Raw genomic sequence first — 21,155 nt, 5'->3', positions numbered from 1 at the left:
TATTTGCTTTTGAGCCACTGATCTTGTTCGTCCCAAGATTGATGGGATCTGATACCAATTTGTTAGGTTTTTCTTCCCTCCATTCAATAAAACCCAACAAAATATGCAATAGAATAGAGCAACAAGCTCTAAGGAACTGATATATTTATATAGATGAATATTCAGAGTCTTGCTTACAAAAGAAAAACAAAACCTCATAGTTAACACAACTAACAATAGCAAATGAAGGAAATAACAAAGATGATAAAGAAAGGAAAAGATAACAAATAGCAAATCAACACATCCGAGAGAGCTGATAGTCCTTTGCTCTAAAAGCTACTCTAAGCTTTTACTCAAAATTCCCCCGCCTACACTAATTCCTAGATCTTCCATTTATAACAACTTTTGTGGACCTTCCCTGCATTTCCTCTTCTCTAACGGCTTTTGCAGCAAATGCCTTCTGTGCAATTCCTTTTTTTTCCCCTTCTGTTTCTGTGAATAGGATTGGGGTTTAATAGAATCCTCCAACATTTTCGATAACTCAGAAAAAACTCCTTAATGTGAGCTATACCCATCTATGTACAACCCATTTAAGTATCCTATCACAATTCACGTTACAATATTTAAAATATATATATATATATTTCCCAATATGATTGCAACTACCGAGTGAGCTTAACTCAATAGTAATTAGCACGATCTTTCATCCTAAGTGGATGGGAGGTTCGATCCATGGTGGCAACTAGGGATATGTTTTTTTTTTTTTTTTTTTTTTTTTAAAGGAAAGGCAGACAAAAGGTTCGAAAGTTGGCTGAATTTCAAACTTAATTTATACTTTTCTTTAAGAATGTCGCTCAAAAAAGTTTAACAAGCAACTAAACTAGTGAGGAGAAAATCACCGAGTGCAACGCATAATTATAAAACTTTTGAGAAAGAAAAAAGCAATTCATATATAAACTTGAAAGAAAAAGCAATTCATATATAAACTTGAAACGTTTGGTTTTATATACAGAATGAAATTCACATACTATCGAAACTCCAAATCAACCCCTATTCTAATCAATTTACAGCCTCACAAATGAAAAGACATGGATATCTAAAACCCATATTTCTAAAATTTACAAGTTCCCTTATACATGTGATGTAAAGCCAGAACTGAAGCAAGCTGTCCACCAAAAGGCTGATGAAATAAAGCTTAATCTCCTGATGCAACATCCATTTTCCTCGTCTGAGAATTAAACATTTCTGCTATATCTGCAGCCGTGCTACATTCTTCTGGATTTCTATCGGGAACCGAACGAATAAATCTCGGAAACCTAATTGAGATACCACGAGAAGGATGAACTAAACCTACAGCAGCCTGGTGAACTGGCGACACTGTTAAGTCTGCACCTCTAATTTCCCAAACGAATTGTGGCAAGAACCACATATCAGGAACTTCAGCAGTTTGATAGTAAGCTGGCTTTTTACACAAAATATTATCCCCAGAAAAAAATTCTTTCATCTGCAGTTTCAATGAAAAGAAGCATACCACCATGAAGCAAGCAGAGTATAAACAAAAATATGCTGGCAATTTTTCATGCTTAATAAGAATATGGAACATCCATCAAATATAAGAGATGCTTTATAATTAGACAGAGAGAAAGCATAGGGATAGAACTCCTCCAACAAAGGGCTTAAGAAAACTGGTAGGGGGCATAAAAGGATTTTCCTTGGAGGGGGAAAATGAAGAAAAAGGCTCTCACTTAGTGAATCGAGAGTGCTGGCTAGCCGTTGGACGCAAGAGATCTAGGCATGGTAGTTTAAGGGTATAAAACATGGCTTTATTGGTAAATTGGTTGAGGGGCTTCTCTTGAAAGGCTAACACCCCATGACATAAGGTTACTGTGAGCATATACAGATCTTATCCGTTCGAGTGGGACTCAAGTGAGATTTTACTAGATGCTACCAAAAAAATGTGGAAAACTATTTTCGATGGACTTCCCTCTTTCACGCACTTTGTTCGGAGCTTGGTGGGCAAGGAAAATATACTTATTGTTACAAGGATAAATGGTCGGGTGCTTTGCACTTTAATTTCTCATTATACCATTTTTTCTATTCGAGATATTATTATTTCTCTTCTGGGAGCTCTTCTTCTCTAGTTCGAGTTTTGTCGTCCATTTTCTGACAAGGAAACAATAGACATTATGACCCGGTCCTACTAAAGGATTCTCATGCCGTTCCCTTTATATTGACATACTTTTGAACAGTATTAGAGATTTTGGTTGAGAGTTCTTCATCTCCTTTTGAAGTTGGTTCATCACAGTTTAACAAAACAAAATACTACACTCGTAAATTGATAATACGTATTTCAACCGCTACCCTGATTTATAATTTATATATCAAATATCAGAAAGAAAATAAATAAACGGAAAACTAGTTACCTTAATATAAAAAGCATCAGAGAATCCTGACATAACACGACATACGCTTTGAAATTCTTCAGTGTCAGGGTTGTAACAAGCCATAAGGAAAGGGCTGAACCTGGAATTGTAAATAATGGAATTGTGCACAGCGGTTTCACTTCAAGTACTAATGTATCACAACTCTTATTCATATAAAAGTCAGGATTTTAACTCATTCACATAACTCCCTCAGTTTGGTTTACCTCCCATTCATTTGAACTTCATAAACCGCAAAGACAACTTCCATCTAACATATCCTACAGCTTAATAGTTATCATACTAAATGACAATCATTGAAGACATACAACAACTTAATAGTTTTCATACTAAATGACTACCACCGGAAACTCACAGGATAGGAAATGAAATATCAAAACGGGAGTTCTGCTAAGCTTATACAGTGCAGACCATTGGTAACCCGTCATAAAGTTTTTGCTTCTAGAATAATCACAACTTGTTATTTGTTGGTGGGATTCCAAGGATCAAAGTCATCTCATTTTCAGTTGTTCATATTCTTACCCAAAATAGTTAGGTATCCAGAAAAAAATATACAAAACTAATATATTACAATATCAAGAAAAACTACCAGATAAACCAGCAATTCGAGGTACTTGCACACTCCCTTTTGGGATCTTTCCCAAGTCCCAGTTCCCTCCTTCCTCACTTCCTTTATTAGCTATACTTCATATCTACTTCCCTTCCTAATTACTAATATACCCTTACTACAATCCTAATAATATTCCCCACATATCCCCATCAGTAACCTCACATTAGGTAGATTGTTATTCATTGTTAGATTAGATACAAGCTAGCAATTGTAATGCAGAGGAGAGAGCATAACTAGCTGACCTTTGGACAGTAAATTAAAGATAGAATGAACTAGGGAGAGATGAGGAGGGCACTCATACCATTTCTAGATTGCCTGTCTATTTAATGAGGAATCTTCTCCAACTCTTTCCAGACTTATAGAAGATGGACAAATAAAGGAATGATTAAATAACATTTCCGCTCAGCCTATAGTTACAGGGGTAGGCTAGTTAATTCTAGAGAAGGTTGAAAACATGTATGAGGGAGTTGAGAGTTAGGGATCGTATTAGCAAAAAACAAAAAAAAACAAAAAAAAAAAGGAAAGGAAATTGTTTTCATTTTTTTTTTCTTCCCCCCACCCCCCAAGAGTATTCACGAGACAATAAAATGATTTGCAGTGTCTTAAATGATGAGGATATAGAATGAGAAATGCAACTTGTATCCAGATTAATGACTAGAGAAAACTGTCAAGGTGTATGGTACTACCATCCCATTTTTCTTCCATTTCCATGCCAAGCACCAATAGGGACTAAATCAAGAGAATCATTCAATCCTTCAAGATAATCCCGCTTGACCTAAACAGTTGAAGATTTTGATCAGACATACATATTCAATATACTTCTTATCTACACAAATAATCAACAGATAATTTTCAGACCTTCAACCATGTATCGCTACGCTTTGAGGGAAAATATCCAGCATCTACATCTAAAGATTTGATCATAATTCCTTCACACGATGACTGGAATGCTTCTCCAAGGAAACAATTTAATTTAGTCAAAGTGGATTCACAGTTTAAGCAGGTGTCATCCTTTTCAATCTGCAGAGTAGAATAATTCCATAAATCACCATTTTGTTAGTGTCGTATTCATATATGAAGTCAAGTACTCACTGAAATTTCTTTGGCATATTCAAAATATCCTGGCCTCCCATCACCAAACAAATCCTTCAAGTCTGTTAAAATTCGGATAGTGAATAATGCACCTGATCAGACTAACTCATGCAGGATTATAGCTTTGAAAAAAGTAAAGTAATAACTAAAGATGGTGATCATACATTTTCGTCTATGCCGGAGAGGTAATCCCAGCAGTCTGCAATGAGATATTTAACAAACTCATATTGTATATTGTAAAATGAGAGAAATTAATATATCTAGAATCAAAATAAAATTCCCAAAGTGCATCACTGATATAACACGAGTCAAAGTAGTAGTACACTAATAACTACTCAGATCTTGGACATGACAACAAAAATGACTGACGTTGTTTCCCCTCTACGAAGAAACTCTAGTTAAAAATGAAAAAATTGGACATTACAGTACTCGAAATACAAAATATGAAACTTTCTGTTGAAAAAAATTAGAGATCCAACTTGTCAAAGGCTTATGTTTAAAGCCTACTAGTTTTCTCCTTTTTTTTTTAAACCTTCATTTAGTGGGCTGTGCCGTCTTTCACCAATAGACCCTTATATGTTTCTTTTCTTTTATTTACTTCCCTTGTATGGTTTTTTTCTCACTTTTTTCCAAATAAGAAACCAAACTTGTATTGAGAAACAAGGAAATACAAGGGCATACAAAAAGAGTTTGATAAAAAAACCCGAAGGGCAAGAGGTAGCCCGAAACTCATGAAGCCTAAACAGGTATTCAGTCCAAAAAATTAGGATCCGATTTAAGAATGGTGAACCCAAAGAGGCATCATCTTGGGGATCTCAAGTTGAAAAGATGGAAAGACGTCACAAATTTTATAAAATACATGAGTAACTCCTCTCATTGTGAATTTGATTTTGAGATGGAACACTATGTTTATCTAATATAGTAATATAGTTCTAGAGCAGTGAAACTCAACTCTTAAGAAATCCTGAGGAATTCTAGCTGTCACTACAAAAATACCCTAGCCACCGAGTTCAAACAATGCACTCTACTTCCAATCAGAATCTTCACACTTGCAGATAATTGATTGTTCTGAGTTTTTGTCTTCAAGATTGTGTAGCATCTCCGTCAGTGACCCATACGATCACAAAGATACACTCCAACCATGGCCTAATGTCAACCATAGCCCAACATCGTGCACGCGTTCAGCCATTTTAATGTTCATCTTTGATTGTAACATCACCGATGTTTTGAGGTAAATTTTATGTTTGCGTAGCTTCTACCGTTTACATCACTATCGTTCAACTGCCCACGGTTTGTCCAATGTCTTTTTGTTTCATCTAAACTCCCATCAGAGTTGTCACTGCGCCACTATAGCAATCGCCGTGAATGTTTCTTTTTTTAGTAAAAGAAACAATTCATTGATATGTATAAGGGGAAAACCCCAAGTAAAGAAATTACAAAAGGAATCGTCAATTACTAACCAAAATTGATAAACTGGGATGAGTGAAAGGATGCTTTAATTTACACCAAGAAAAAGTAATAGAGAAGAAAAACTCAAAAAACCGAGCATTAGAAGAACAAGTATCATTAGAAAGTCTTCTGTTCCTTTCACCCCATAAGCACCAAAGGAACTCACGAAAGAAGCCAACCAAATCACCTTCTTAGTACCACCAAAAGGATGACACATTAACACTGAGGCCAAAGCATCTGATACGTTATTAGGACAAGGGAAAGACCAACCAAAAACAGGCAAGAGAAGATCCCAAAAGCTGGTAGCAAAAAAACAATGAAAAAATAGATGAATCAGCGACTTAGCATGCTTCTGACACATGACACCAAGGGCGAGAAAAAGACATAGGCATACGATGCTGCAAACGGTCAGCAGTATTGATGGTACCCCAGCTGAGCTCCCAAAGAAATATTTTAATCTTCCTGGGATATCTATCCTTCCAAATCGCTAAATAAAGGTCAGTCAAACCCGAATCCAGATCACCCACCAAATTAGTCATAAGAGATTTAATAGTAAAGCCCATAAAAGGATCAAGTGGCCATAACCAAGTATCAGGGGAGGAATGCAATCGGACAGATGCCAGATGAAGGGATAATGAAGCCCATTCAGCAATCTCCAATTCAGTAAGATTACGACGTAAGTTCAAATTTCAAGTAGACGTAGAAGAGATCCAAGCGTTAGCAACAATAACCTTAGGTTGCTGCACAAGACGAAAGAGCCATGGATAAGTGTTGACAAGGACACCACAACTAAGCCAAGAGTCGTGCCAGAAAGATGTAGAAGAACCATCACCAATACGACGACTTATCCGATTGGCAATCAGATCGGTAAATTGACAAATGTACCTCCAAGGAGCTATAGAAGAATCACCAGAGATGGGAGAACACAATCAGAGGAATAATACTTAGCAACAATGAGCTTCCTCCATAAAGCGTCATGCTCAAATAAAAATCGTCAAGTCCATTTCACAAGAAGAGTAGAATTTCGATGTTTCAAATTTTCGATACCGAGGCCACCCAATAATTGAGGACGCTGAGAAACTACCCAATTCATATTATGCAAGCCACCATGATGTAGTAGAAATCACCAGTGGGAATGAAAACGACAAAAGTACTTTTAAATTGGAGTTTGTGTAACATAATTTGGAAGAGATCGAAGACGTTGCAAAGGTAGAAATAGACAATAACCATGGGCAAGTTGATTCGGAAATGACATATCCCAAATCGAAAAAAGTTGGGTTTTCCAGCAAAATCACTGACAAGGCAGTGGTGGCCGTAACAAAAGACCTGAGGAAGAAGGAAGAAGGAAGAAGAAAATCATGTGGTTGATGATGGAGATCCTTGGAAGCTCGTAGGCAACCTATCTGTCGTCCAATGTGAAATTGAAGAAGATGAAGCAGTCGTGCGACCGCGAGGTGAACATTTTTGCAAATTTTTTTACCTGATTTTCCCTTTCTGACCCGACCCAAAAGACCCAACCCTAGACCCGACCCAAATTGACAATTCTCTGACCCATTTCCTTTTTCCTAACCCGACCAAGAAAATCCAATATGTTTATGAAATTTTGGGTTTTCAACCCATAACCCATGTGAATCGAACCACATGAATAACCTCCAGAAGGCCAATAAAAAAAATTGAGAATCCTGAATTTTAATGAACAAAACCCAATTTTCCCGCGTGAATCACCTCCTGAAGCCCAAATTTCAATTTTCAGCCCATACCTACAGACAAAAAAAAAAATCTGACTTTTGATCAAGGTCCTAAATCTTCTAAGAATTCTGCATATCTTTGTACAACAAAGGATTTTTTGAACCAATTAGTTGTTGGATTTGTTGCCTTGAACCATCAAATTTGGATATTATTGATGTTGGATGTTCATAGTTATTTCCGTTCAAGTGGATTACTTTTTTATTTTTACCTTCATTTTCGTTTTAAAACTCGAGGACGAGTTTTCTTTTGGGAGGGATAGAATATGACGTAGTAGAAATATGGATAGTTTAGTAAATTTAATATTAGACCCTATCTCACATGTAATTCTCTATAAATAGAGACCCCTCCCTTGTATTGAGCAAATTTTGATGAATTGTGTTGAATATAGAAAGTCTTCTCCTTTCCCCTCTTTTTGGAATATTATTTTGTAATTAGTGTTCATTCCTTTCTTGTAATATTTTATATTTGGCTCTCATCAGTGTATATATTAGGACAATACCCATTTGTAAAGATATGAGAAAAAATTCAAAGTATTCAAATTATCAACATGGTACCAGAGCATCTCTGTGAATTTTCACTTCCGAAACCCTAGTAAGGAACTACAGGGCATTGAAACTTCAATCAACATACCCATTCGTTTGAAGTTGTGCATCAGAAAAACTCTATCTATGAACGGGAGTTTCACATCCAAAGCCAATCCGTGACGAATCATCCAAATAGAAGAAAATTGAAGTCAAGCTCACGTCAAAAGCAAACCACAACCGATCGAAACCTTCTGAAGCAGACCAGCCAAGAATCGTGGATTGAAGTCGCGGCTGAGCAACAAAAAGCAAGGATTTCTCATCGTGGGACAATCGGGTCGCGTGTATCCAACTGGGTCGGACATATCCAGGTCGTGGGCTGAGTCCATGCCGCTATTGAATCCAGTCGTGGAGCCAACCAGGTTGGATCGTGGGTCGTGCCATTTCTTATTTCCGATTCGTGGGTTGTGGTTGCTGAATCAGGTTCGCGGTCCAGGTCGTTTCTTATTTCCGGGTCTGGGCATTCCGTCCGAGTCTGGGCACATCATTTTTCCTTATTTCCGAGACTGGGCACATTATTTTTTTCATTTCCGAGTCTGGACATTCCGTATTCATTTTTTATATTATTTCGGATAATTTTTTCATCAAGCTTCAAGTCTGTGAGAAAGTATTTTTCTGTTTTTCCTTTGTTACAAGGAATATTTGGGTAAGTGGTAAATATCTTCCTCTACAGAATTGAACATTCTAATATGACATCTATGAATACTAACAGTACAGAAGGGACCATTCTTCCAATTACTAATCACAAACTAAATGGAAGGATTTATCTCCCTTGGTCACAATATGTTATCATGTTTATATGTAGAAAAGGAAAGGAAGATTATCTATCAAGCAAAAATCTCATCCCATACCAAGTTGATCCAAAATACAGGACATGAAAAGCTGAAAAATAGTATGGTTATGTCAAGGCTAATCAACTCCATGACGACAGAAATTGGTGAAGGATTTCTACTCTTCTCGACTGCAAGCGACATCTGGGAAGCAGCTCGTGAAACCCTATTCCGACCAAGAAAATACAGTGGAATAATTTGAAATTAAAGGCAAAATTCACGAGATACGGCAAGGGGATATGCAAGTTACTCACTATTTCACCCAACTGCCTCGTCTTTGGCAACAACTTGATGTATTTGAAAGCCACAAATGGAATGCACTATAGATGGAGCTATATGTAAAAAGATAGTTGAGAAGAAACAAGTGTTCAAATTTCTTCTGGCCTTGATGAGGTACGTGGTAGAATCTTGGCTATTAAACCCTTACCTAACATCAGAGAAGTTTTTGCAAAAGTAAGAAGAGAAGAAAGTAGGAAGAAACTACTGTTAGGAGTGTCTGCAAGCTCTGAACCTGAAGGATCAACTTTAATTGCTCGAAATCTTGGTAATGAGGTACGTATAAATACTCATGATTACCACTACAATCGAAATCAGGACTATAAAGGAACTGATAATCGACAACGGAAACCAAGATCATGGTGTGAGCATTGTAGAAAACCAGGACACAATAAAGGAGTGTGTTGGGATATTCATGGCAAACCTCTGGATTGGAAGCCAAACAAGGGAACGGGCGATAGATGTGGAAAGGCCTATCAAACAAGTGCAACAACTGAAGGTAACTGATGTAACTCAATTCTTGGAGAAAATCGTGAAGTAGAGTATTATTGATTGTATTAGAATTGTACACAATGATCCCTTTAAATAGACCCAAAAGGAAAGGGTTGTTTCACACCTAACTAACTAACTAATTCAAATCCTAAAACTCCTTTAAAAAGACCCAAAGGGGAAGGGTGTTTTCACACCTAAACTAAAAAGAAAACAAATTAAATTGTAAATGGATACAAATGGAAATTATAGAATATTCCCAAAATGTCCCTACATCAATTCGACCCCCTGAGAATTAAACTCGTCCTCGAATTTATGATGAAAGTTGAAACTCATCAGGTGCGTAGTAGGGAAAAATATCAGCAATGTTGAATGTGTTGCTAATGTTCATAGATGTAGGTTGATCTCTCCGGAAGGCATTTTCTCCAAATTTTTCTAGTATTGTGAATGGGCCGAACTTTATGTTGGTTAATTTGGAAGAACTTCCAGCTGGTAGTCTTGATTTTTTGATGTACACCATGACTAGATCTCCAGGTTGAAAAGTTTGTCTCCTTTGGTGAGCATCAGCTTTGTCCTTATATTTAGTATTGGCAGCTATTAGGTTCTTCACAACTTCTTCATGTATCTTTTGAATCTGTCCACCATGTAATCTACCTCAAGGTTGCTGTCAACAGAAGGTAAATTAGTGAGGTCAAAAGTTAGTCTAGGAGGATGACTATAAACAATTTCAAAGGGCACTTCCTTGTTGATCTATTTTGCATGTTGTTGTATGCAAATTTTGCTTGTGAGAGTGCAAGATCCCATTTTTTGGGTTGTTCTCCACAGATGCATCGAAGTAGATTACCAATGTTCTATTTGTCACCTCAGTTTGGCCATCTATTTGTGGATGGCTTGTTGAGCTGAACTTTAAGTGAATTCCAAATTTCTTTCAAAGGCTTTTTCAAAAAAAAAAAAAAAACTCATGAATTTAACATCTCTGTCAGATACTATTGATTTGGGAATTCCATGTAAGCGTATGATTTCTTTGAAAAAAAATTGAGCAATATTTAAAGCATCTGAGGTTTTTTTGCAAGGGATAAAATGAGCCATCTTACTAAATCTATCAACAACAACGAAAATAGAATCAAACCCTCTTTGTGTGCATGGGAGACCAAGGGGATGAAGTCCATAGAGAGATCCTCCTAAATATTTTGGGGAATTGGGAAAGGGGGGGTATAAAGTCTTGTATTTTGAGATTGGCCTTTTGCTGTTTGGCACACAAAGTATCGTTTTATAAAATTATTTACATCTTTTCTAAGTTGTGGCCAAAAGAATTTTTTAGACAGCATTATATAGGTCTTATCTCGACCAAATGACCAGCTAAACCACTCGAGCTTCATGTATGATGGCTTCTCTTAGGGACCCTTGAGGTATACATAACGAATTACCTTTAAAGAGATAATTTTCAAACAAATGATAATCATTAGGGGCAGAATGTGTATTACACTGCTACTAAATTGTATGTAAGTCAGGGTCTAGTTCATAACAAGTGGGTAGATGATCTAAAGCTGTGATAGTGCCTTGGAGAAGAGTTAGTAGAGATGACTTTCTACTTAAAGCATCAGCTACTTTATTGGTGGTACCCGAGGTATGTTTTATTACAAAATCAAATTTTTAGATAAATACTATCCATCTAGCATGCATTCTACTAATACGTTTTTGTGAGTGAAGAAACTTGAGGGAATAATGGTCGGTAAGTAGAATGAATTCTTTACCTATAAGGTAGTGTTCCCAATATTGTAAGGCTCTTACTAAGGTGTATAATTCTTGTTCATAAGTGGTCCATTTTTGTTGAGGTTCACTTCGTTTCTCACTAAAAAATTCTATAGGGTGTGATTCTTGGGATAGCACTGCTCCTATTTCAACACCACTAGCATCAACAACAATCTCAAAAGGCTTACCAAAGTTTGTTTGGGAAAGCTCAAAAATAGACAGAAGATCAATAACTGGATACTGTACCTTTGTTTGGGGAAACCTAGTCACTTGGCGAAACAAGAAACAAGCAGTCGTATCTGGGAGTAGTGTCGAAGCTGAACTAAGGGCACTAGCTCAAGGAATATGTGAAGGAATCTAGCTCAAAAGCATCCTATCAGAACTTAAAATCACATCAAAAGAACCAATAGAGGTACGTTGCGACAATCAAGCTACTATAAGTATTGTCAAAGACCCGATCCATCATGATCGCATAAAGCATGTGGATATTGATCGATACTTTATTAAAGAGAAAATAGAAAACAAAAGTGTCTCCATTAACTACATACCTACCAAGATGCAGGTTACTGACATTCTCACAAAAGCACTATTCAAGAACACTTTTGAAGTCTTAAAGGCCAAGATGGACTTAATCAACATATACAATCCAACTTGAATATAGAAAGTCTTCTCCTTTCCCCTCTCTTTGGAATATTATTTTGTAATTAGTGTTCATTCCTTTCCTGTAATATTTTTTCCTTATTTCCATTCATATTACCGTTGATTATCTTTGCCATATTTGGCTCTCATTAGTGTACATATTAGGACCATACCCATTTGTAAAGATATGAAAAAAAATTCAGAGTATTCAAATTATCAACAAATTGAATAAAGTTTTTTCATTAGATTTACATTACACCATCACCACGAGAACCTTCTCAAAAGAAATCTTGAACCAACTTATCAAGGCAACTAATAACAGAGGAAGGAGCCTGAAACAAATAATAAGTTGGGAAGCTAGAAAGAGTAGATTGAATGAGCGTGTGATGGCCCCTTTTCTATATATATGCATACTTCCAATTATGGAGTTTATGCTAAAATCTCTCAACCACGGGCTGCCTAAGCAAAACAGACTTAGAGTTGCCAGCTTCCTTTGGGTACTGGGATTGACAATATTTCTCCTTGAATACCTTGCTATTTGAAGGTTGCACATGGACCTGGAATCATACATAAAGACCATGGAATATGGAGATTGAATGCAATATGGAGATTGAATGCTTTTTAGATGCCAAAGGCAGGATCAAGAAGATAAACTCCTCACTATTGTATATTTGTTGGAGGCAATTTAGTTTCATGGAAGAGTAAAAAGCAAAATGTGGTCTCACAATCAAATGCTAAATAAGAATATAGGGTTATGACACAATCAATATGTGAAATAATGTAGAGACATCAACTCTTAAAAAATATTACAGTTCCGACCAAGTTGTGTTGTGACGACCTAGTTGCTTTTCATATTGCATCCAACCCAGTATTTCATGAGCGGACTAAACATATTGAAATTGATTGTCATTTTGTTCGTACGAAAATACAAAAAAATGTTTGGTGTCTACAAGACATGTGATGATAGAGAACAATTAGGAGATATTTTTACATAGACTTTAAATAGAGTTCGAATTAATTACCTTCGTTTAGGGCTTTCATATATGTCTATACACATAAAAGCAACTTCTTATATCAAATGCTATGCTCAACTATTAGGTGTGTGACTATGAACTACCCTACTAACCTACAAACTTCATCAGTAGCCAAAAACAATTTCTTTAAAGCTGAACTCAAAAGGCAAGGAGAATGGATCTATTCCATGATTGACATTGATAGCCAATTGACTCAAGTGGCTATTGCATTAGTATTCTATTCAATGAATCTATTCCATGATGCACTATTACTCTAGTTTAATCCTATTGCATTAGTATTCTAAATCATTCTGAGAAATTAAAAAATTCAAAACTTCGAATCATGAGAAGATTGAGGGTTGAAAAATGATTACTGCTCTCCATTGGCAAGCATGATGTCAAAGACAAACACACAAACATCAACCTGCAAAAACAAACAAGTATTAAAGGAATGGATAGATTTGAACATTTGATCAGCATGTAGCTGCTATGGGGTACAACAAATACTTCTCAGAATGGATGCTACAAAAAAAATGATCGACCCCAAAACGAAAAAGAAAATGCATCATACGTCAAATCTGTTGAAGAACATTTACTAAAGACTCAATCTTTAGGCCCGTTTATTTTTTAGTATTAATTAATCTTAAGCACATTCCTTTTCATACAGTTTATGTTTTTTCCTTTCTAGTTTTCCGTTTTCTTCATCATATATCCCTACCCTCTATCTTTCCTTTTATATTTTGTCCAGGCATTGCTATTAGAACTGAGCTGGTTGAATGATATAAATAAAATAAATAAGAAGTTATCTCGTTTGCACAATGAATCAACCATAAAGTGAAACATAGATATCCAAGTAAGTGACATACATTTATCACTAAAACTCTGTTCAACTTTTTAACATTAGCATAGCATCCACAGAAGTAGTTAGGTCAGGCTTAGTCCTAGTATGGAGATGCTACTCTTGAGAAAAACAAATTCAATTCAATGAGAAAAAAATAAAATGTTCCGTGGATTTCTCAAAAGATGTCCAAAATTAGTTTTGATGGTTGCACATTTGGTTTGATAATGATGGATACATAAATAATAATTAATAAATAAATAAGAAGAACACAGTTCAACAGAAGAAGAAATGGAAATAAACAACTTGCTTGAGTTCAAGTATCATTATAAATTTGAGCTTTGATAACAGAAAACCTCCAAACGGCAAAAGAAAAAAGAATACAAAAAATGATACTTCTGTCTTATGTTATTCCAAAACAAGGAGCAAGGGAGAAAAATCAGGAAACTTCACTGTACAAAATGGAAACTAAAAAGAGTAATGCTAGATCGTCTTCCGTCCGTACTTTAGAACATTAAAAGGACATGTTATACATTGCTATCGGTGCTATAGAGCAACAATCCATGTCAGGTAATACTAAAAAGTAACAATATACCAGACCTTTATGCTATCAACAGCAACCAGTGAGCCTTTGCTCCCTCTCCCACGTGATGATAGTTCTTGGAAAGACATTAGTCTGCAATTATTTTTCCTATCAACAGCAACAACCTAGAGCATGGAGCAGTAAGATATCATTTTGTGGTGAAGAAGTATTGTCAACCAACAGAACCGATAAAAGAGTTTGAAGAAAATCAAGCTTAATTGTCTTTGCTGAAAATTAGGGATTGTTAAGATTGTTTCCTTGTATATTCCATTTTTTTGTATATTTTATTTCCATAGAGATTTAGATTGATTGCTTAATTCTAGGTCTTTCATTAGGAAATCTTTTGTATGAATATGTGGGGGGTTTTCTCACATCTCAATAATAAAAAATACCGTTCTCTTATACATAGCTTCAGAGTTCATAAGAAAAAGGTTCAAACAGTGTCTGACAGCAACCTCTTACCTCAGCATCCAGTATGAAAGTTGAGGCAGCAGGTTTACACAATTCATTAATTATTTCGATCAAATCTGGAAATTTTGACGTTGTATCATCACTGTTCCGAGAGAAAACTCGCACAGAACCATCTGCCAATTTGTGAATTTGTGCACGCTGACCATCATATCTAAATACATAAAAGAAAACTTAGTCGAAAATGCAACTGAACTAGCAAAAAAGTTCAAGTTTTAATCTACAGGAGAAGATAAGGAGACGGTGAAGAATTAGATAAGAAGGGCATGTACGGTGAATTTATTTTTAGAACAGCTGTATTCTGCTTTAGTGAAAAGTTTGAAAACATGTTACTTCTAAACTTGAAATGAAATTTAAAAGAAAAATGCAAAGTTACCATAAAAAAGATAAAAACTTTGATAATTGTACAACTTCATATTATAAATCATCATTCTATTTTTTTTGAAAAAAAAAAGATAAAATATGAACAATATATAATATAAATTATTTAATATTGTAAAATAACACCTATACAAGATTTTGAAAAGTAAAATATGTAATATATTTATTATTAATATTTGAGATTCAACTAATTATTTAGTTAGTAACTACCACAAGTTTCATCATTTAAAAGTATATTGCGAAACACATTTTTAACAATGGACTAAATTGGGATCAGGTTTTCAAATTTATATTAAACGCCTAATTGAGAACACTGAGATCTAGTTTTTAAATCTATACTAAACTCATAATTGAAAAAATTAAAAACATAAAATACAACTCTATTCCTACTATTCTTGTTTTCCTACTATTTTGTTGGTTGTGTGGTGTAATGAACATTCTTATTGGAATAGTTTCTTCTGCTCTGTTTGTACCCATGGCTCTGGTTGTACTATGTTTTTGTTGGTTTTCTGTTAGTCTTTGTTATTCTTGTTCTATTTATTTTTTAAATGATGAGGGTGCTATGGGGGTGTCAACTTAGTTGAGATGCCCGAGTGCACTTCCTGATCTTTGTGTCAAGTCTTGATCGTTGTTAGTCTTGTACTATGAGCTTTGTCTCATTCCATTATCTTAATGAAGAGATTGTTTCCTTTTCAAAAAAAAAAAAAATATAACTCTATTTTTCATTGAAGCTTATTTTTAATTTTTTAATCTAGAATCACTGTTAAAGTAGAAAACAACACTAACTAATCTAGAAGGTTCTTGAAGTATCTACAAAATAAAATAAAGGTCTAAATTAGGTTTTTCTAGAATTATGTTCAAATGTGTAAATTATAAATAAACACCACAAAAGTAAAGATCTAGAAACGTCCTAGGTTTTCTTTAGGTTCAAAGGAATTCTAGAAAATTTCTTTAGACAAGGATAATCTAAGAAATATGAATATTTGTAGAATCTATAAAGAAGCAAGAGAGATCCTTTTACTTGGGCATGAAGGATTTCATGCCATAAAAAAATAAAAAAATTGTAGTCACCTCCCAGGGTGAGAGCATTAGTGAAGATGTGATGCAGATGCATGTTTTGCAATAACAGATCCCAACCCTCAATCGACATCCAATATGGTGGGTAATGAAGTGTTGGTTCTCTATGTTGAATAGGTAAATTTGGAAAATGATTGGATTTATTAATTCAGATTGCTCTAACCACATGATAGGTGATAAGAAGCTGCAAAACACATCAAATTACAAAGGAAGTTGAGTTGTCGTAACTGCAAACAACTCAAAGTTGTCAATAGCCCACATTGGCAAAACTATGATAGTGTCTCATTCCAGTTCCAATCAAATGGAGTTGGAAAACGTATTTTATGAGCCTGGGATAAAGAAGAATTTGGAATTAGTGTTTCAATTGACATCAATAGGCAACTTTGTCGTATTTGAACCGAATGATGTCATGGTGCACCATGATCTCAAAGTCAATGTTATGTCGTTGATGGAAGGGTGAAGTATGGACCCCATCTACGTCATGTTAGTAGAGGCCCTATACATGAATAAGACATGGAAGAATGAAACAACAGATTAGTGGCATGCAAGACTTGGTCGTGCTAGTTATAACAAATTGAAGGCAATGATAAACAAGTTTATGCTTAAGAGGCAACCTCAACTTGATATCAGAGAAGACATGGCTTGTGTTGGTTGCTAGTATGGTTAGGCACATCAACCACCATTCAAGGAGTCCAAATTTAGAGTAAAGCAACCATCAGAGTTGGGTGCATTCTAATGTATTTGGTCCTTTCAAGCAATCTTCAATCAGCAATATGGCACTACATGGTGACCTTTATTGATGACTTCTCCATCCAGGTATATTTCGGTGTTCTTTATGAAAGAGAAGTCTAAAATAATTATAAAGCTTAAAGAATTCAAACTAGTAGAAGGTGAATTAGGAAAGAAAATTCAATGCCTATGTACAAATAACGGGGGAGAATATATGTCTAATGAATTCTCAATACTTCCAAAAGTATCAGATACATCATCAATTAACGTGTTCAAACACTCCACAACAAAATGGAGTGACAAAAAGAAAAAATAAACATCTTGCAGAAGTATGTCGTAGTATGTTACATGCAAATAATGTGCAGGAAGAGTTTGGGTTGAGTGCATGAGGATAGAAGCCCATGTGGTTCACAAACATCCCTAGTAGAGGCTTAGGTTTAAATTGCCATACGAAAGGTTGTTGAACATCAAGCCAGCAGTTGGACACGCTCGAGTCTTTGGTTATTCGTGTTACGTATTTGTACTAGATCATCTCAGAAGCAAATTTAACAAGAAAGCAATCAAATGCATCTTTGTCGGATATGACAACTAAAGAAAATGGGTGGAGGTGTGTTAATCCTATCAATGGACGATGCTATACATCAATGAATGTTATATTCGATGAAGCCTCATCATGGTGGCACCCATATCAGAAAAGGCACCAAAAGATGAGAAGTCTTTCAAAGAATGATCAAAACAAGAGATAGGTCAAGTGAAGGAGAAGAAGAAAGCGACGAAGACGAAGAAGAGCAATTAAGGACACAAAGTCCTTGACAAAGGGGAGTACATAATCAAGAGCCACAATTACGAAGATCAACCAGACTAAGAAAACCAAATTCCAAATACGTAAATGCAACATTAGGGTGTCAATGTGACGTCCCAAAAATTGTAAGGTAAAATTCGTTTTGTTCCTTTTTATTTTTGGGTTTGAAATTATGTGATAAGTCATTTGCGGTTTTGGAATTGAGTTAATTTTTGGATTTTACCTTGTTGGGGGTGGTTATTTAATTAAATGAGGGAATTAGGGGGTTTTAGAAAAATATATATATATATATTTATATATATTTGAAAAAAAAATTATATGTATATTTCTTTAAGGAAAAGGGAGAAGTTAGGGTTTAGTGGGAGTACAATTGGTTATAAATGTGGGATTTAAGAGACCTCGGTTTGTGTGCAGAGAAAAGAAAGAAAAGAAAATTTAAATTTTTTTTCCTTCTTCCTCCCAGCCCCACACGCAAGACCACCCTTTTCCCCCAACTCGTTTCTTCAGCCCAGCCGTACGTGGTTTGACAGGTCGTCGGTCGTCTGAACGCCGCCGCCTCCTCACGATAGTCGTCCGCGCCGCTCACGCCTCAGCCCAGCCGTCCACGCCGCTCGCGCCTCAACCCACACCATCCGCCGCTGCTCACGCCGATGTCGTCTACTGTTGCTGGCCGATCTTTTCCGTTTTGCCAGAAACTTGGAATTTTTTGTGAGATTTAAGTTTTATTTGGTTTTTAGTTAATGGGTTTTGAATGCCTATCAAATTTGGTCTGATTTAAGTAATACTCATGATGCACTGTTGCTCAATTCGGGGTTTCAAGACATTTTTTCGATACTGTCCCGCAGCATCAAAGATCGCTTTGGGTGCCTTTTGGTAAGCTATAAATAATGGTTGTTCTGGTTAATTCTTGTTTCCCCAATTGGTTTTGTGAATATTTGTGTTAATTGGATTTTAGAATTGAGTTTTGAAACCCTTCAGTTTGGCTTATGACTGGATTGGATTCCGTACTTGAAGCTCAGGTGTAGTTCTGGTTAAGTCGACATTTTGAGTAAGTGGTTTGGAGACTTTTGGTTGTGCATTTTGGGTGAGTTAGGTTATGTTTATAAGGATTGACATTTTGGGTGAGTTAGGTTGTGTTCATAAGGATTGACATTTTGGGTGAGTTAGGTTGTGTTTATAAGGATTGACATTAAATTGGTTTATTCTAGGGCGATTCAAGCATTTGACTCAAGTCGAAGGGGGATTTGATTGATAGTTGGAATTTGTTTGCTAATTGTTCGACATAAATTCAAGGTAAGTGATTTACTACCGGTTCGCCCTCGAACCCAAGCATGTACTACATATTGGTCCCTACTTTAGTATGAGATATCTTGATATGCCTGTTGGTCAGTTGAAAATTTTGGTAACTTACGCTTATGTCGTGGAATGTTGATGTTATGTGTTGTAACAGTGTTTGACGTATGGATAAATTGTGAACTGTTTTGTGATCTTAGCATGATTTAAGACCTCGATTGTATGCTTATGACTTTATGAGATTGCAGTAATTGTTGGCACTTCTATTGGGCTATGCACATCGCATGTTGTGAGCCTTCGGGCCCACACCTTATGCTTCTGTAGGTGTCCCCTTGGAACCATCGCGTATGTTTGTGATTGTGCCCTCCGGGGTCACTACTTATGAAAGCGTGCCTTCGGGTTCGCCCCTTATGCCTACGCCTATGATGCCCTTGTGCACTTCTGTCCCAATGGAAAGGCTAATAGATCACTGAGTGGGCCCAGTAGTGGGTCGCTTACTGAGTATACTTTTATACTCATCCTTTTCCTTTCATGTTTTTCAGGTAAGGGCAAAGATAGACCGGTGCATGACAAGAGAGATCCGTGACCTGGCCATTTGGACGAATTATTGCTTCTGCACTTAGGTTTCATATACTAGTGTCTAGTTTAGGAGTCGAGCATTTTAAAATCCTATGAAATATTCCTTGATTTCATTTATTGATTTATTTAATTGTTATTTATTTTAAAGTTGGGTTAAGGGTACCCCGAACGGTATTTCCAAGATTTCTCTTCTTTATTTATTTGAGCTTTATTTAATGAAATAAAAATTCTCTTTTTTTTTTCAATTACTCTTCGAGAAATGTATTGTCAAGCCTATACATGCATAAAATGGCGTCCTAGAAACATACTAAAAATTTGGGTTGTTACAGTCAACCTAGTTGAGATATGACAAGGGTGCTATTGAGGTGCAATCCAGTTCAAATGTACAAGTGCACCTACTGATCCTTAGACCTTAGATCTCTGGACTACTATGCACGTTTTGTTGTATTTTGAACTTTGTATCTTGAGCATTAGTCACTTTTCATCATATCAATGAAAAGTTCGTTTCCATTTCAAAAAAAGAAAAAAAGAATGCAACATTAGCAACATTTGAAGAACCAACGACATACGAAGAAGTGTCACAAAACATCCAATGGAGAAAGGCCATGGAAGAAGAAGTAGACACATTAAGAAGAAATCGAATGTGGGACTTGGTGCCAAAGCTTGAAGATTCTCAAAAGTGTCAATCTTTGTACATTCTTGATAGAAGTTTCTTTCATTAAAAGAGATTCTCTCTTCCTTTTGTGCCAATTTCTGCAACAATCACTAACCAATACACCCTGAGTTACATAAATGTACTATTCCTAGAACAATAAGAGTTGTAAGAAGAGTCAGAGTACGACGATTCTCTCCCTCACCCTCTAATTTTAACTTGGGCACATGCATTCGCCTTTTGTGTTACTATCTATCCTCTCTCCTCTCTCGTTTGCACTCATTCATGGAGTTTGTGCTAAGTTTTTTAGGCTTTTAAAGATGGAACCCTATTCTCTCTTTCATGCTCTTCTTAGTTGGTCTGAGAATAAGACATTTATGATAGCATTGGATTGGATAACAAGGGTCCTTGTACTTTTATATTCAATTTTATTTTTATTTTGCTCCTTTATAAATCCTACTACTAGTTCTTTCAACATTTTTGTATCTTTTAAATTCAACGAGAAGTTCAATTTTGTTAAAAAAAAATTATATAGATTTCCAAATGAAACCACCACTAATCCAAGTTCATCTATTTGCCATAAAGAAATGCATAACAAGCTTTGCACTAAATTTCTTAAGAAGCACGATTCATGAGCTGATCAACAAGATAAAGATCACAAATGATGCATGCATACAAGGACTGAGTTAAAAGAAACAATCAAAGAGTTATTCTCAAAGATTATTCTCAAACAATCCAAGAGAAGAGGACTCACTTGAATTCACATGTAAAAGCTTTATTCTCAAAGATTTTCAATGCTTGAGAAATACCATTGGTAATCCTACAGTAGGAACCAATAACAAACAATGAGACA

The 21,155-nt window shown here is 35.8% G+C and overlaps 1 protein-coding gene across 3 annotated transcripts in view; it reads right to left on the bottom strand.

The window, feature by feature from the left end:
• Positions 1 to 932: 932 nt before the first annotated feature.
• LIG6 (DNA LIGASE 6) overlaps positions 933 to 21,155 on the bottom strand; it is a 48,168-nt gene continuing 27,945 nt past the window's right edge. Inside the window, exons 10-19 of one of the 3 annotated variants that reach the window (XR_016525323.1) lie at positions 21,057 to 21,122; positions 14,784 to 14,943; positions 14,339 to 14,446; positions 13,275 to 13,324; positions 12,302 to 12,444; positions 4,287 to 4,321; positions 4,123 to 4,184; positions 3,889 to 4,050; positions 3,717 to 3,805; positions 933 to 1,483 (exon numbers count right to left, since the gene is read on the bottom strand). Coding sequence is in view for 2 of the 3 variants with exons in the window: in XM_039022288.2 (XP_038878216.2) it covers positions 1,175 to 1,483; positions 2,403 to 2,502; positions 3,717 to 3,805; positions 3,889 to 4,050; positions 4,123 to 4,184; positions 4,287 to 4,321; positions 13,275 to 13,324; positions 14,339 to 14,446; positions 14,784 to 14,943; positions 21,057 to 21,122 (1,141 nt within the window). In the remaining variant the exon portion in view is untranslated. Of the gene's footprint in view, positions 1,484 to 2,402; positions 2,503 to 3,716; positions 3,806 to 3,888; positions 4,051 to 4,122; positions 4,185 to 4,286; positions 4,322 to 12,301; positions 12,445 to 13,274; positions 13,325 to 14,338; positions 14,447 to 14,783; positions 14,944 to 21,056; positions 21,123 to 21,155 lie in introns of all 3 variants that reach the window. The other 2 variants (XM_039022288.2, XM_039022289.2) reach the window with 2 other exon arrangements.

This window comes from Benincasa hispida, chromosome 1, assembly GCF_027475165.1.
Source record: "Benincasa hispida cultivar pf3 chromosome 1, pf3_genome.v1.1, whole genome shotgun sequence".
NCBI lineage: Eukaryota > Viridiplantae > Streptophyta > Magnoliopsida > Cucurbitales > Cucurbitaceae > Benincasa > Benincasa hispida.
The sequence above is the reverse complement of the archived record's forward strand: the minus strand, read 5'-3'. Positions and strand labels throughout refer to the sequence as shown.